This window comes from Scleropages formosus, chromosome 2 (assembly GCF_900964775.1).
Source record: "Scleropages formosus chromosome 2, fSclFor1.1, whole genome shotgun sequence".
NCBI classification, from domain to species: domain Eukaryota; kingdom Metazoa; phylum Chordata; class Actinopteri; order Osteoglossiformes; family Osteoglossidae; genus Scleropages; species Scleropages formosus.
Genome location: NC_041807.1, coordinates 36021759 through 36038944, shown reverse-complemented (window position 1 = coordinate 36038944; position 17186 = coordinate 36021759). Strand labels below are relative to the sequence as shown.

General features: G+C 42.5%; 1 protein-coding gene across 2 annotated transcripts; it reads left to right on the top strand.

Moving 5' to 3' along the window:
• Positions 1 to 425: 425 nt before the first annotated feature.
• errfi1b (ERBB receptor feedback inhibitor 1b) lies at positions 426 to 7808 on the top strand. Of its 2 annotated transcripts, XM_018736498.2 has the most exons (4): positions 426 to 604; positions 3741 to 3907; positions 4264 to 4343; positions 6135 to 7808. In XM_018736498.2, the coding sequence occupies exons 2-4, from the start codon at positions 3780 to 3782 to the stop codon at positions 7244 to 7246; spliced, it is 1320 nt and encodes a 439-aa protein (XP_018592014.1). In that variant the 5' UTR covers positions 426 to 604; positions 3741 to 3779; the 3' UTR covers positions 7247 to 7808. The 2 variants fall into 2 exon arrangements, with proteins under 2 accessions (XP_018592014.1, XP_018592015.1); XM_018736499.1 differs by lacking the exon at positions 426 to 604 and having other exon boundaries at positions 3826 to 3907; positions 4209 to 4343.
• The last annotated feature ends 9378 nt before the right edge of the window (positions 7809 to 17186 follow it).

Sequence of the window (17186 nt, the reverse complement as noted above, 5' to 3'; positions counted from 1 at the left end):
AACATATTTCTAATAACAATATTAACCGTGCAGATTGATTAAGTTTTACTTGTCCGAGAAAAACAATGATCCTCGATCACAAAAGTTGCCTAGCGGGACCCGGATTACCTTCAAGTTGGAAGGCAACAGCGCAAATGACTGCGCCACCTGCTGCCCCGAAATTTGTTGAGCTGTTTTTTTGCTCAGAATAGAAATAAAAGATACTCTTTTAGTGCAAATGTTACACCGTCTATATCTATAATATTGCCTCACAGACTTCCGAGGTGAAATTTTTCTACCGTTTTAAATTTCCAGGACACGCCGCTGGTTGCCGGTCCTGAGGAGGAGCGTAGGGCACGCGCACGGTGGGCGTCTCCGCGGAGGAGTGGGGGCGGGGCCAGGCTGGGACACGCGCTGCTCGCACATATAAGCGGTGTCACACGTCCGCCTCCTCAGTGTCTACGAGTGTTTCCGTTGGTGGCAGGACGTAAGGGCGGCGATTTTCGGTGGCGGTACTGTAACTGTAACTGTAAAACACCCCTCACATCGTAGCGACACGGGCTTGGCCACGAGCGAGCGCGCGCCGGGAGCTGCATAATCCTGCGCACACGGGGATTTCTCTGAGGTATGGCACTCAAATACTGTAAGTGTATTATATTTATACACAGCGGGTAAACGCAGCGCCTTCGATGCACTGGTCAACTGAGTGGAGTGGTACAGCAGTGCAGCGTCCGCATATTAAATTCACGCTGTTTTATGTGTGGGGTTGCGAGGGACCTTCGGGCTTCGCAAAGATGCGCACCTCGGACTCTGTTCTGCGGCGCGAACTTGTCGTTATGTAGTGGACAGACGAGAGCGACACTCACAGACAAGCACTGCGGTGTGCCACACGTTTGAACATTGGGGATCCGATGCCCCTCCGTTCCTCCCTCGACACCCCTGTATTTTGGGACGACCGTCAGTGACAGGTAAATTAACGGCGTTATAAATTATGTTCATGAAAACGTGAAAATTTATGAAAGCGTAAGCCGTCGTTGCATCAGTCGGTCCCTCGCAGTCGGTCTTCACCTGACTCACCGCAGTCTGCGTCGTTGCGTGCTGACCGCAGGGTGTGTGCGGAGCGCTGGGGTGTGTGTCTGTGTCTGCGTGTGTGTGTGTGTGTGTGTCTGTGTGTCTGTGTCTGAGTGAGTGAGAGCTTGCGCGCGGTTGAATCGCTCGTAGCACAGGTTCGGCGGGTCTCGCGCGCTGCTCGAAATACATCGGGGCGGGAGGGAGCTCACGGCCCGGGTGTGTGTGGCTTTCCTGCTGTGCAGGTGTTTTACAACACAGCTGTAATTAGTAGATGATTTCTTTAAAATATTTAAATTTGTTTCGTTTTTAGGTGTTAATTGCGACCACTTTGATTATTTGTGTCCGCTAAAAATAATAATCTGACTGTCGCAAATACCCGTTGTTACTCCGCTGTCATTGGCTTTACTTCTTTAGCAGTGACGCTTGCGCGTTTTTATAAACTTTGTTTATAATCTTAATAATATATAATGTGACAAGACGACAGACAATATCTAAGACGATATATGAATATTCATATTAGGAACAGTACATACAAATGAGCCACAAATCTTATGGAATTCAGTTACTCCATAGACAGATGTGAACGTTTAACTTTGAATAAATCAGGCTGACTCCAGTACATGGCAGTAGCAGTCATGCAGTATTACACATGTGTGAGTGTGTGTGTGTGTGTGTGTGTGTGTGAGTGATGACACTGAGGGAACCAGGACTGCATGTGGCCCTGTTTTGCTACACAGGGAGCAGGTGTTGGTTCCCATGTGCTTCCAAACTCTTGCACAACTGACCTTAACATGTTATCAGTAACAGTGTTTACCTCGTGGTCCTGCACGTGCTCTACACCTGTGCAGGTGACAGGGTCTTTGACAGGGGTCCTGATTAATGCATCTTGCTGACGAGGATCAATGATGGCTCTTTGTACCTGATAACGTGGCCCAGGGACTGTGCTGGACAAATGATCGTTTCTTCTGCTGCAGTCCATCTCAGTCCTATCTTGTGCAGGATGTGTTCCCAGTTCCAACTCCCAACTTGGAAGTTCTTTGACTGCATCACCTGTGTTAGTGCCACAGTTTTAACTAGCACCTTCTTCACCTCTGCGGAGGTCCCTGTGGAGAACTTTCAGCCCTGACCCACGGCTGACTTCGCTGGGCATTTGGAAATGCTAGAAAGAAACACAAAGAACCATTCATAGTTGACTTCTCCTCACACACGTAATTATTTGGAGCTGAATTAACTATTGCTTAATTTCCACCATTTTCTTTGTGACCTGATAGAAGGAGCATCATGGATCTGTTTAAAGAAAAGTTGCTTGGAGGAGTATGCCACACAAGCTTTGCAGGTACCATTGTTGCCTCACTGGTTCATGTGAAGTCCAAAATCTGATTTAGCCAAATTTGGAAGTTCTCCCTGAACTTGTGTGGGTTTCCTGCTATAATCCTGCCCAGGTGGGCCTAGGATGCTAAATTTTAAGTTTTGGGCACCTGGCAGGTATCCTGTCACAGGTGTATCTGCTCTTTTTTTTAAATAAATAAAAATTGATAGTGATATAAAAAGTCCATCAACCTTGGGTCTTTTCAACAACCTGTTTTCCTGAACCTGTTGCGAGATAACACATTTTGTTCCGTTTGCACTTTAACAGACCTTGAGGGTAACCTGAGACTGTTTACAATGTGGATGGAATATTGCGACACAGTAGGCTGCAGGAAAAATTAATTCTGCCCTTTTTAGCTATTGAAAATGCTGTCTTGTTGTTGTTTTCTACTATAACATTAGTGAGTTTGATGTTGGATGTACAATGTACAGTCTTTTACCTAACTATTTATCCTCTATTTCCACTAAAATGTTTATTATGTTTGGAGTTCTAAGCTAAAATACTCTGTTTATCTGGTAGTTTTTGGTAAGTCTATTAGCATTAACTGCTAACGTTTGATAAAAATCATATTTTTGTTTTCTGTGAGTGTATCTGAAATCCTGCTAAATGAGTAAATATTTAATTTTTTTATTACAAATTGTGGAATAATGGATAAACTTTCATGCAGCTACTCTTGTACTCATACTGGTACACATGGTGTATTGTGAAAACGTTTGCTATACTGTAGAATCGTGTGTCTGCATCCAAATCTCTCCTTCTGTTGGTGTAATGCACTCTTTGTATTTTTCTCTGAGATGTATGTCGCTTTGGAGAAAAGCGTATGCAAAACAAATAGTTTCAAAATGTGAATGACAACACTAACACAGCGTGTTACATGTAGTTTCTGTGCGAGGTGACTAAGCGAACACTTCGTTTGCCCCAGTGCTCAGTCTAGAGGTCTGGCCAGGGTGTGAGTGTACAAGTGCTGTCAAACTGAAAGCTTGTCATACCAGGGTGAACGGAGCCGTGGAGAATGTTACACAATCGTCCTGTTGAAAGGGGAGATTGAGGTCTGTGGTGTATGACTGCAGTGCTGTAATTACTGAAGAGGAAGGTTGGCAGTGCTACAGAAGGGGGTGGAGGGGCAGGAGGCTCATTGAGGGAGGGGTCAATAGGCCCACTCTCCCAATGAGTCACTGGAAAATGGACCCGGAGCTTGTTGTGAGAGGAAAGAGAGGAGCCCTGCTTTGAAAAGCCATTGCTCTCTTCTGCAGCAACCCTCAAAGAGCCCAAGCAAGTCAAGTCATGTTCTCTACCTTGTCGCCTCATGTTCTTTTTACAGGCATGCTGGGATTACAGGCCAATCCGTAGCAGCCGGACAATGTCCACCGCGGGCTTGAGCACACCAGGATTCCACTTGCCATTGAGGGGCACCTTCCTACACAGCAGCCACTGCCACAGCATGGCTAATACCAGGACCTATTGGGACCATCATCACAACCTGAGCAAGTGAGTGAGGGGATCCGGCACCTTTCACACATTTCTGTGCAGGACAGCAAGACTCCCAGTTAGCATTTGGTTAGGTGCATTATTAGCAGCAGGACAATCTCATCTCGGTTCTCAGATATTTGATGTGAATCACTTAAAGATAACTTTTAATTTGTTTGAAATATTGACAAATACTGTTAGGCTTTTTACAGAAGTTTCTGCAGCTACATGAATGAATGCAAAAATTTCTACTCCTAGACTACATACAAATTCTTTGTTGCATAAGTTTGTGTTCAGTGAAAATTAATCTTGTTGTTGGCAGACTTGGACAAACTGGATGCTCAGTATCAGTAGATAATGCAGTTGTTGTTCCACAGCCTGTGCTTAGGGCTCAACACAGCTTCGATGGACAACAATCAGAGAGGACAGCAAAGAGCTTTGTCCACAACCTCTGACAGTGAGTACTGTTGTCAACTTTTCTTCTGTCAATTACTATCATGAACTGCCGTCAGTTACAGTAAAAGATTTGTCAGATGGAAGATGCTTCACTTGCTCTTAAACCGTCCTGATGTAAATTTGTTAAAAAGCCATATGTGGTCCTTTATCAATCCTGCAGTTATTATCAAGCTGACTTAAACTGTCTTGTAACTGATGAATACTTGTGCTGAGTTTGCATGTCAGTGAGAGGGTGGTAGCCAGTTAGCCTTCTATGCCAAGTTTTTTTTTTTTCTTTCTTTTTTTTTTTTTTTATTTGTCCTTTACCAGCATGAGGAATCTTTGTTTCCTCTCCCTATTTCCTTTTGACTTTTTGACCTATACTTTTTTTAATTACACATGATTCACGGGCTGTGTATTCACCTGTGCTTATGTGAAAAATGCTAGTAGTTATTTGTTAAGGCTACTTGCTCCATGTTTCCTCATAATTTTGCACATTTTTGGTGGATTCATGTTAAATACCATCAGGCAGTTTAAGGCCACTTTACTGGATTGAATCAGACACTAAATCTAGCCATCTAGCTTTCTCTAATTGGAAAAGGAATGAGAAATACATGACAATCTGTGATATCTAGGTTATGTCATATACTTATTACAAAATATAAAAAATATATATGTATTGGGATATTGAGTCCTTGCTTATGGAGCAACTGCTAAAACTTATATTTTCAATTCCAGTGCCACATAGAAAAATAGACCTGAGGACAGAAATATCAATTAGATGTGTATGTGAAATTAATTTCTACAGGTCTCTGCATTCATATTAATGTGAAATTTCTCTTTGAGTCAAAGAATTTTTCACCAAGCTAAACTGAGGGGGAAAAAAAAAATCACTGGATCACTGGTTTGACCCCGGTGGAAATAGAGATGTCTACGGTAATGACAGCCTGCATAATGTTGTCACAACCAATAAAAGTAAACTAAGGATCATTTTGAGCCCAGGGAGCTAATCAAATGCTTACCCTATTAGGGAACTAATTTTTTTTTTTTAATTAACTAGTACCTCCATGATACAGTTCAAACAGACTATCCTGTGCATATACCTTTCTGCAACTGAACAAATAATGTGGAAAAGACATTCAGGGATCTGTTGAAAACACTGAGGCTTCTGCAAATCTCAGTACTTTCAAGTCTTGTTTCCTACTCCCCAGAATTACAGATCCTGATCTTGTCTTGATGGATCTTATTTATTCTGTTTGGTGATGTTGGCAGATTGTCCCATTCTGTTGTACTTATTTACATCCACATTTATTAATTTAAAAGACACCTTTCTCCAAAGTAATGTACAACTCACAGTAAACAAAACACAACAGATAAAGAGTTTTAGAAACAGACACAACTGTTGAAGTCTAGCATGTTTGTCTGATTATGCCAGTTTTTCCAGCGCACATAATATACATATAGCTACCTATATAAACCTTTTTTAATGGAACATGGAAAAACTGTATCATGGATTTACGTTTTTACAACTATTATTTTACACAAGATGTTCAGTCCTCACAAGCAAAACAAATTAGTTTGTACAGGCAGTTTTAAATGTGTGTTTGGGTATATCATGATGGTGGCATGAAAGTTACCACCAACCAGGACATTAATATATCCGTAGCTGCTGTTTTATTTGAGAAAACCGGAGGTGTGGAGGTATTTGAACTGATGCTTCCAACCCTCTGACAAAGAAACCTCATGTGAATCAGTTCTGAATTTTAATCATAAATACAGTATCAAGATATCTAATCACTGGTTCCTTTTGCAGGGCAGCCCGCTGTTACACACTCACCACAAAGCCCAAGTGCCCAACGTTTGCCCCCCAAGAAGTTCCGACCCTCCCACCTCATCCTGCAGTCTGTCAGTGATGTGTCCATGTCCACACCACCTGAGGGCGACCAGGTGGTCCCTTCCTTCCAGCGACTATCAGTATATGAGCACAGTCCCCCGCACACCCCAAACCGGTGTGCCAAACCCCTGCCCCCGCTCCCTGGCTCGGCGGATTTATCTTCCGATGAAGCTGTGGACAGTGAAGTGGAGTTTTTCACCAGCACAGACGAGAGTCAGAGCCTCGTGCCAGACTCCTGCCTCAAGCCCCCAGCATTCCGCTGCGGTGCCCCTGGGCGTCGCAGCTTCAGGGGCTGTGGGCAAATCAATTATGCCTATAATGAGGGCCATGGAAGCACAGAGCACCTCCGGGAGCTACGCGATCAGCAGAAGCCTACAGTTGTGGCAACAGTGATGTCAGCAACAGAGAGCCCCAGACAGCAGGACCGTGCACAGCGCAGGCTACGACGCTCCCATTCAGGTCCGGCAGGCTCCTTCAACAAGCCCGCTGCCCTACGGCTCTCCTGCCACCATCATGGTGGACACACACAGGACAAGCCAGAGGTGCCCCCTCGAGTCCCCATTCCACCCCGCCCATCCAAGGCTGTTGACTGCCGCCGATGGTCAGCTGAGGTATCATCAGGGGCTTGCAGTGATGAGGACAAGCCCCCCAAAGTGCCCCCTAGGGAACCCTTGTCCCGGAGCAGCTCTCGCACACCTAGTCCCAAAAGTCTCCCCATGTACATCAATGGAGTCATGCCACCAACTCAGAGCTTTGCTCCAAACCCAAAGTATGTCAGCAAATCCCTTCAGAGGCAGAACAGCACAGAGTCGCCAGCACCGCGTGGGCCCTGCATCCTGCCCATCATAGAGAATGGCAAGAAAGCCAGCACCACACACTACTTCCTCCTTCCCACACGCCCAGCCTACCTGGACAGTGACAAGTTACAAAGGTTCTTTAAAGAGGATGATTGTGGAAGTGGCAGTAATGGCAATTCGAGTCCGCCATGGGATTGCGAGGTGCGACAGAAATCCCACATACACATGGTATAGCATGACACAAACAAGGTACTGTGGGAACTGAAGACTGAGGGGCATTTAGAGACTTGATGACCTGAACACATAAAACACTAACTGCTGCTTTGTCACCTGTACCATCCAAAATAGATCAGTTTTCTCAGCGTAGACAACTTTTTCACTGAAAGGGTCACCTGTAATGAAATGTGATTACTGTTTGTATGTTTTATTGTTTTACCTCAAATTCTTGTTTGGGTTAAATGTTACATTGATTTAATATGCTAACATTACTTGTTCTTGCAAATAACAGCTACACTATGTTGGTCTGTACAAGTCTATGACTATTCCAATATCTCAATAGCGAACAGGAACATCAGATCTGAGTAATTATGTCACGTTATTATGGTGATGTTCCTTAAATCTGTAGAAAGTTGTTTTGTGGACATCATTGTGACAAATTGATACAAGCTGGACTTGTAGCACACATTAGAAAAGGCTTGTCATACAACGAGGTGTGGATAGTATTTTGTCAAAGTGCTTTGTTAGTTTTGACTCACTGTGTACTTCAATAGACTTGCTGGTGTATACCCTAGATAAAGAGAATGGACACAATCTGCTAGTCATACTTGTGACCATAACTGAAAAGCCAAGACAGAGCTATTCAATAATCCCCAAATGAAGGATAACCCCCCCAAACCCCTTACAGATATGGAAACATTGGTACCCATTTCATGTATTCTTCACTTTGGATATTGCTAAATGAAGATATTGGTCTGTTTGCCATGTCTGAACTGGGGTTGATGTGCAAGGCGTTGAAGAGGTAGACAGTGTTCCTGTGTGTACTTGTTTGAGTAGTGTGTGGAGGGAGGTTTGAGATTCTTGTTACATGTGTTGAATGGATGCTGCAGTATGCAGTTGTCTCAATGACCAGCTGCGCTGAGGATATTTGTTTAAAGCCCCTCTTGTGTGACTCCTTGTAGTGCTGCTTCTATGTATATAAAAACGACATTTTGAACTGTGCACAAAAGCAGAGTATCTGCCTGTCCTCTATTAAAACATATGAAGGAGTTTTTTTCAGAGTGTCTCTGCAGTTTTTTTATGCAAAAAATAACCTCAGTGAAACATTCTATGGTCCTTTGAGGTGCACTGAAATTTCATGTTAACAATTACTGACTGTATACCCTCTTTCTTGCATAAAAAAAGATTACCGTCAAAATTTCTCTAATATATGTAACAAACTACACCATTTCCACCTAACTCTGAGTCCCAATCTAAATTAAACAAGTCTTATTAATGTTCTTATCTGATGCAGGTACCATAGTGTTTAAAACTCAGCTTGCAGCCAAAGGACCCAGGTTCAAGGATGCCTTAATCAAAGAACTCGCAATGAACTGATACAGTAAAAGTTACCAAGCATTATAACTAGTTAAATCATAAGTAGTTTAGTGAGCAAACCTTATTTGGACAAACATATCTGCTACAAGACTAAATAATATTACATTTAAGAGGTAAAATACACACTGCTTTAGATGGGGCATTCCAACCTCAGCCTCCTTAGTCATCAATGAGTGCCTAAGTTAATTGCCACTAAAGAAGCAATTGACTCCATTCTTCTAAAAACCAGTCATTCGAGGTAGGGTAAAATGTATCCTTGATTGGGGCTCTTGATGACTGACTTTGGGCACCCCTGCATTATATTATTTGGGCTTGGCAGCCACGAGTAATGTTTGCATTCCAGTATGATGACTGCAGTAGGTGTTGTCACACATTTTACTTGCTCTTAGACACACACACACTTTCTGAACCGCTTGTCCCATACAGGGTCGCGGGGAACCGGAGCCTACCCGGCAACAGAGGGCATAAGGCCGGAGGGGGAGGGGACACACCCAGGATGGGACGCCAGTCCATCGCAAGGCACCTCAAGCGGGACTCGAACCCCAGACCCACCGGAGAGCAGGACCCGGTCCAACCACTGCGCCACCGCGCCCCCCTTTATCTTGCTCTTAGACAGTAAACTGAATAAAATTAGAAAAAGAAAATACAATATTTTTGACAGTTTAATATAAATAAACCCATTAAAAATGTATATAGTTTTTTTTAAGCTAAAAGCAAAGATTTAGATTTAAATACAAAATGTGGCAATTCATCTAACATTGCTATCACTACAAAGTAGTACTTTCCCCACTTTCCAAAACTGATGTTAATTACTGCAACATGTCAGACCAACTGAATATCAGGATTTTCTATCTTTGTCAAAAATAAAATAGTAGCCAGGTATGTTACATTTTGTCTACTAGCTCTGAGACTTGGCCCTTTTGTCTTTGTTCTAGCCTGAGATAGGAGTGGCTACTGAACACAGAGAGTGCCAGCACATTTCTAAGGGCTGAAATGACAGCTATTACATCAGTACTTTCTATGAGAGGGACAGCTACATTTCAGTGACCTTTTGTTTTGTAATGCACACCTATCAAGGTATTAAGCAACAATATAAAAGTCTGACCTAGTCCCTGTCAGTCTGTTTCAGCAACAGCCCAAGTTTCAGTTACGTGTGTCAGTGACTTGTTAACATAGATTTAACACTGTCATTGTTTGACATATACAGTTTTCCTCACAAAGGCACCTAAAACTATTTCCATACATGATACAGAGAACTCTAGAACCTCTTGCATATGAACCTGATGGATATTTGTTGCTGGTTTGAGATATGTTTACATACATGCTACATGTGTTATTGTAAATTTGGCATATAGTAAATAAAGATATGTTAAACAAATGAAGTAGAAATGTCTTCTGTTGTAAAAATACTGATATCACAGTATGATTTATGGTGTACAGTATTTTACAGAATTATTACTTTGTTAAATTTGCCTGTATAATACTGTGTTGTAGATTTTCATTTCACATTTTCAGAACCGCTTGTCCCATACGGGGTCGCGGGGGAACCGGAGCCTACCCAGCAACACAGGGCGTAAGGCCGGAGGGGGAGGGGACACACCCAGGACGGGACGCCAGTCCGTCGCAAGGCACCCCAAGCAGGACTTGAACCCCAGACCCACCGGAGAGCAGGACTGTGGTCCAACCCACTGCGCCACCACGCCCCCTGTGTTGTAGATTAAATGCCATATATAAAATGAACAAATAAAATAACTTATTTGTAAATCTGTGTTGCTTGTTGTTGGAAGGGCATTTTTGCACAGTTACTTTTGCTACATTTTGATTTCCTTTAAAGGGTCATGTCAAAAGTTAGGAAAAAACTGTTGTGTGAAACATTTCTACGAGTAATCACCAAATTCAAAATTAGCCAAAACTCAGTCATGTTACTTGTAGAACTGTAGCAAAATTGTAGCAAAGCCCAGGTTTGGTTGACCTTCTTTTTGCTGAAGATCTGTAGGAGGTTCACATGATGGACTACTTTTTTTTTTTTAAATACACTACATATTATAAAGTTCAGCAAAGATATTGTTAAATTATTGTAAAGTTTACTAAAAACATGAAAGATAAAGATCTTCAATCCAGGGGTGTACAGTGGTTCATTAAATTTCAGTAAAGTTTTAAATATCTTGCTTTTCTGAATAAATATTTTAGCAACATTTGCAGAAAAAAGGTAGAGTCACTCATTGCGACTTTTTAAACCGTAAATAGCATTGGCTCCACCTCGTGGTAGAATAATGGTATTGACGCTAAAATTGATGACAACGCTACATAATCGACAAAAACTCCGTAGAACGACGGTTACCTTAAGCACTGGAAATCAGGTTCCCACCGTCAGCACTGCTTTCTACTGCTGAGACCCTACACGTTTGTAAGGAAAAATAAAATTGTGATGTTAGCACTGAAATAATTTTACCATACCATAATTCACTATTACTATCCAAGGCATCCACTAGAGAAACTTCTGCTACTACGATCAATTATCTAACAGAAAATTATCTCCAGGCATTTCAACTCATTTTGTGTTGCCAGATGCATTTGACAAATTTACAATACATGGGTACCTTTTACCATATTTGGGGGAAAGTAGTTTGCCAACAGTGGGAGGGGGATGCGGTGGCACAGCGGGCTTGGCTGGGTCCCACTTTCCAACGAGCCTGGGGTTTGAATTCCACTGGGGGTGCCCTCTGATGGACTGGTGTCCCATCCTGGGTGTGTCCCCTCCAGCCTTACACCCTGTGTTGCTGGGCAGGCTTTGGTTCACCGCAGCCCTGCTCAGGACAAGCAATTTCAGCCAGTGTGTGTATTTGGCCAACCACTACATTTATCAACAACCCTTCTACCACAAAGACAGTATTTCAATTCCAGAATACCACATGCATGATCCAGTGTATGCTTGCTCATGGTGCTGTTACAAATCTTAATTTTTTCCAGAATGCTGCTGTTTTCTTGTTTGTATCAGGGCACTCTCCTACACCCCCATTGCTGGCTTTCACATAATTCTCCAAAAACACGGCACTCACTTTTTCCTAATGATCCGGAAGCTTGTGCCCTTCTTCTCTTCTCCGGCCTAGGTTGGTTTGTTGGTTCTGAACTGGGTTTTATAGTTTTTCCCATTACCTGTCAATGAACCACCTGTGCTGGACAGACTCATCTCCTTGGGCCACTGGTCATTGTTACTGGTGATTGTCAACATTTCTCCAACTGCCCCCAACCACAGCGGTGCTCTGAGGTTTATTCTTCGCAGTAGATGTTGGCTTGCTTTGAAATCTCAGGAAAGAGCTTATTTTAGTCAATGTCAAGTTATCCAAACACCAAGACTACCATGTTTTCAAGCCTGTCGGCTTCCTGAAAGTGTTGAGCTATCCATCTCACAGGCCTCCCATTTGGATACACCTCTCATAAACTTTAGGACAGAAACAACCCTTCTTCTGGCTGTACAGTTCATTTAACTTCTTGAAGTTCACCACAAACACACAAATACTTAAAACCCCTTCCACTGTATATCAATTATGACTCATTAAAATAGACTATAAGCCTTTGAAAAATGGATAAATAAGCAAACCAAATCCCTTGCACTTTTTTTCAAACAAATCACTTCCACCTTGATCTGAGGCTGTTCTCCATAGTAACTTGCACTCATGATATACCATAATTTACCCATTGATATTTTTACTGTAGCATTTTTAGAGTATACAGTATACCTCACCCAAAGGCAGGAGGTGGGATTCATACCAAAAAACTAAGTAACCACAACTCAACCGCTTACAAAATCCAGAACAACGAGCACCCTGGAAAGTTGCTATCAGCCTCCCGATGAGAATCCCCCAGAACGTCATCATAAATAGTGCACAACTTAAACACCACGTAGCATCTTTTTATTTCTAAAGCGCACATCATACTTCCTAAAAATGCCCCGTAGTTTTGGACAGGTTTGGTAAGCCACCATTTTTTTTGCGGGGTTTCAACGTCCTCGCTCGAGTCGAGGGGAAGTTCGACCCACCAGCTCACCCGAGTCAAACTACAAGAACACACAATTATCTTAACAAATACGACTAAATACGAAAATTAATGTTTAGTTACGCAACAGTAAACGCTCAGTGTGCGTCAGCCTCAGGTTTAACTAAATAAAAATGCCTCAGAGTTTTCCCTTGTCTGACAGCAGTAGCTCTGAGGTGACCTTTGCTGGGCGCGCGCAGCGCTTTTCCCGCCCGCACTCACACGCGCAGCGATACGACCTGGCTGTCGTGTGCCATATATACGTATTGTAACAATAAAAATGAAAAAAATGCGCAATTGTAACGTCATTTCAACGTTCTCACATTTCGCGATGCTTTCGATTCATGCCTGAGCTCCAGAGGTCCTTGACACATTGCCTATATATATCATTTTTGCAATAAATGCGTTTTGTTGTTCAACTGCACTCGCAAACCGAACCTTCCTCCTCGCAACACCTGGTAAAAACCAAAACTTTTTAAAACCAACTCAGAAGCCTCCACATCTCCCGTTAAACAGAGAAGATGCAACCCGTGATAATCAATGATAATCCAGATATCTAACTATATTCCTTGTATGAGATAATGTATTTATTCTTCTTCTTCTTATTATTATTATTATTATTATTATTAGTGATAATTGCTATGTAAGTGCCCTATTTTATATCTTATTTGGATTTGACGTATTTTTTGCTGTATCCATGATGTTCAGTGAAACAGGAAACCTGTAATGCCAAAAAATATTCGGTAACACGTTAGAACAGTATGTAAAAAAAGAAGAAAAAACAATAAATGAGTGTCCAGAGTGCCCAGAGGTGTGTGTGTGTGTGTGTGTGTGTATAGATATGTGTGTATATATGTATACATATACAGTATATACATATATATATAGATATATACTGTATGTAAGATGAGACAAGATACTTTATTGTCACGGTATAAAATACAGTGAAACTCCATATGGCAACATTCAGAAGAACAGCAACAGAAAGAACACTTTACGCAAACAACCAAATAAATAAGTAAGTAAGTAAGTAAATAAATAAATAAGAATTATGATGGAATAAATAAGAATTGCACTGAAAAGCTTTGGAGTCTTCAGTCCTTAACAGCCTTTGGGGGGAGGGTGTGGATGTGGGGGGGGAGTAATGGAGGCAGCAGCTGGCTTTGTGATCAGCCTCCTCTGGTTGGTCAAGAAGGGTGTGATGGAGGCCACAGCTCTGGGAAAGAAGCTGCTCCTCAGTCTGCCGGTGCAGGCTTTCATTGTCCTGAACCGTTTGCCAGATGGCAGAGGGTGCAACGGAGCGACCGGGGTGTGTGGTGTCCAGGTCGGTTTGTGAGGAAGTCCATGACCCATGAACACAGAGAGGAACCAAGGCCCAGGTTGTTCAGTTTGCTGACCAGTTTGTGAGGGATAACAGCGTCAAATGCGGAGCTAAAGTCCGCAAAGATCATCCTCACATAACTATTTGGTTCCTCTAAGTGCGTCAGAGTGGTGTGGAGAGCTGTTGTGATGGCATCCTCCACGGAGGGGTTTGCTTGGTAGGCAAAGTGGTGCTTATCCAGATCAGGCGGGATGATGGTTCTGATGTGTGAAAGCATGAGTTTCTCGAAGCACTTCATGACTATGGGTGCTAAGGCCACTGGGCGATAGTCATTCAGACACTTCACAGGTAGTTTCTTGGGCACTGGAATGATGATGGAGGATTTAAGGCATGTTGGAGCAGCAGCTTGTTGTAATGAGAGGTTGAATATTTTAGTGACACCTCTGTAAGTTGGTCGGCACATGCTTTCAGTACCCAGTCGGGCACTCCATTTGGGCCTCCTGCCTGGTCCTCACCTGGTGGTGCTGTAGCACCAGTGTCGACTCCTCCAGGTGGGTTGATGGGTGGGACAGACCCTCTGCTCTGAGTGTCGAAGCGGGAAAAGTACTGGTTCAGAACATCAGGCAATTTGGCATCATCGCTCTGCAGTAGATTTGTGATCTTGTAGTTAGTCAGTGCCTTGATGGCGTTCCACATGCTGCAAAGATTGTTGGTTTTATTCTGCAGATCCGTGGTCTGTAGGTTGGAATCAGAGTTAGAGAAATACGGTCTGATTGTCCTAGGTGTGGAGATGGGGTTGCTTTAAACGTTCCTGGGATGTTTGTGTAGACCTGGTCCGAGACGTTGTTCTCTCTTGTTGGGAAATTCACATATTTGTGAAATTTGGACATAACTAATTTGAGATCTGTGTGATTGTATATGTACTGTATGTATATGTACACGTATATGTTTATGTGTACATATATATATTACTATTACTTTTTAAGGCAAAAAATGGTAATCAACATTATAACTGTGGCTTACATGCTCTTGCCTCTGGCTCCAAAAGCTGCAGGTTCTATTCCCCCTCTCTGGCTGTAGTACCCTTAAGCAAGGTACTTACTCTAGTTAAGTTATCCAATTGTATAAATGGGTAATTGCTTGTAATACCTGTAACCTTAATGTTGTAAGTTGCTTTGGAGGAAAGTGTCAGCTAAATGTAAAGTGAGTATATTTTTTATTCATTTAAAAGGAGATCAGTATGCATTTTTAGCCCTGGGTTTGTCTCTGTTAAATTTGAACTGTTTACATCTTTTCTCTGTCTTAAATTTGCTTTCTTCCATCTGATTGTCATAACGCTTCATGATGTCCTCACTTAATTTCAAGTGTTTTATTAGCATTTTGCACATCTGTCTGGTTATATCTGGTTGGCCATGGGAAATGAATGGGTGAGACTATAATAAAGATCACACACACACACACACACACACACACACACACACACACAAACACACACACACACAAAGTGTTATGAGTTCAGTAAAATGAGGTCAATAGACCATAAATTCCAAAAAATGGGCAGAAACGGTGTTAACAGCTGTGAATTAAGTTTATTAAAAGGTGTAATACGACATTAGGCGGTGATCTATGTTTTACAGTCGCTTTATAAACAGTTATTTGGAGCTGCCCAGCTTTGGACAGGAACACCAGGGATAGAAGCTGTTTTGATCACAGTCCAGGGGTTTAAAAAAAGGTTTGGATTATTTGTCACCATCAGATGGCACCACTGCACTGCCAACGCAGTTATTAGATCCAGCAAATATTTAAATATGTTTTTGCTTTGTGTTCATTCGTTTGTTACTGCCTTCAGTTTCAAAGGATACATACATATTGCTTTTTTATAATAATTCTCCAATGCAAAATGTTGCAAAAACAAAATATTTAGCAAGCTTAAGCTTCTATGACATCAAATGCTCATATTTTCAATTTACAATATTTCTCCCCTCAACTTTTTGTATCTTTCCATTTTTTTCTTCCTGGACATCACAGATGTAATGTCGAGTATTTTTACCGAGGCAGTTCCAATGAAGTGCTTTTCTCCAAGGTTCAACGCTAATTTCTCCTCTGTGGATTGGAGTCTTTAGCTGTTCATTCCTTCTAGCTTGTTGGTTCTACCCTCAGCCATGTATCAGTGTCGTGTTTGTGCAGCTGCTTTTAAAAAGGTTGATTCCATGTGTGTTTGGGTTGACGGCACTCTTTAAAGCGCTGATCTCCATGCTCCGGGCCCGATGGCCTAAACGCAAGCACTGGCCCCTTTTGTTCCTCAAACTAAACTGTCACATGCATCCATGAAATCTGTGCCTCCAATGCTAATACATCGAATCACAATGGCTGAAATAATACTGTCACAAGCATGCAGCGCTCTGAATGCCTCCTTGTGCTTTCAAAGCAGCCAGTTAGAGCGACTAAACTGTCCGCTGACTACACACACTCTCTCTGGTTTTCATTTCAATTTCCAAGAGCTGCATGCCGGGTCCTCATAGAGAACGCATGAGGTTACGTGTACATTTATTCACTTAGCAGACGCTGTCCTCCAAAGCGATGTATAGCTCGGAGTAAACACACACACACACACACACACACACACACACACACACATTTTCAGAACCGCTTGTCCCTTACGGGGTCACGGGGAACCGGAGCCTACCCGGCAACACAGGGCGTAAGGCCGGAGAGGGAAGGGGACACACCCAGGACGGGACGCCAGTCCGCCGCAAGGCACCCCAAGCGGGACTTGAACCCCAGACCCACCAGAGAGCAGGACTGCGGTCCAACCCACTGCGCCACCGCACCCCCTCGGAGTAAACAAAGATGCATTTTACAACCGATGAAGAGCCTTAAGTACAGACACATGATTATTAGGGCGCACCTTGTTTGAACGAGGCCACCATTTTTATTGGTGCACATCATTCAAGTAGATGCCCACAACATTGAGAGAAAATGAGTAAAGCATAGGGATGTTCAATATTTAAGATATTTTAATTAACAAAACTCAACTGCCAAAGTGCCATTACTTGAACACTTCTTAATCAAAAGCATTATTTCTTGTGTCTTATTGAACAATGTTAATTTTACTTAAAAGTAAATATTTAACATTTTTTTTGTATGTTTCCATGTCAGCATACAGTTTTATAATTTTTCTTTTAACTAAGGGGTAACATAAAAGCTTTTTAGTATGGAAAGATT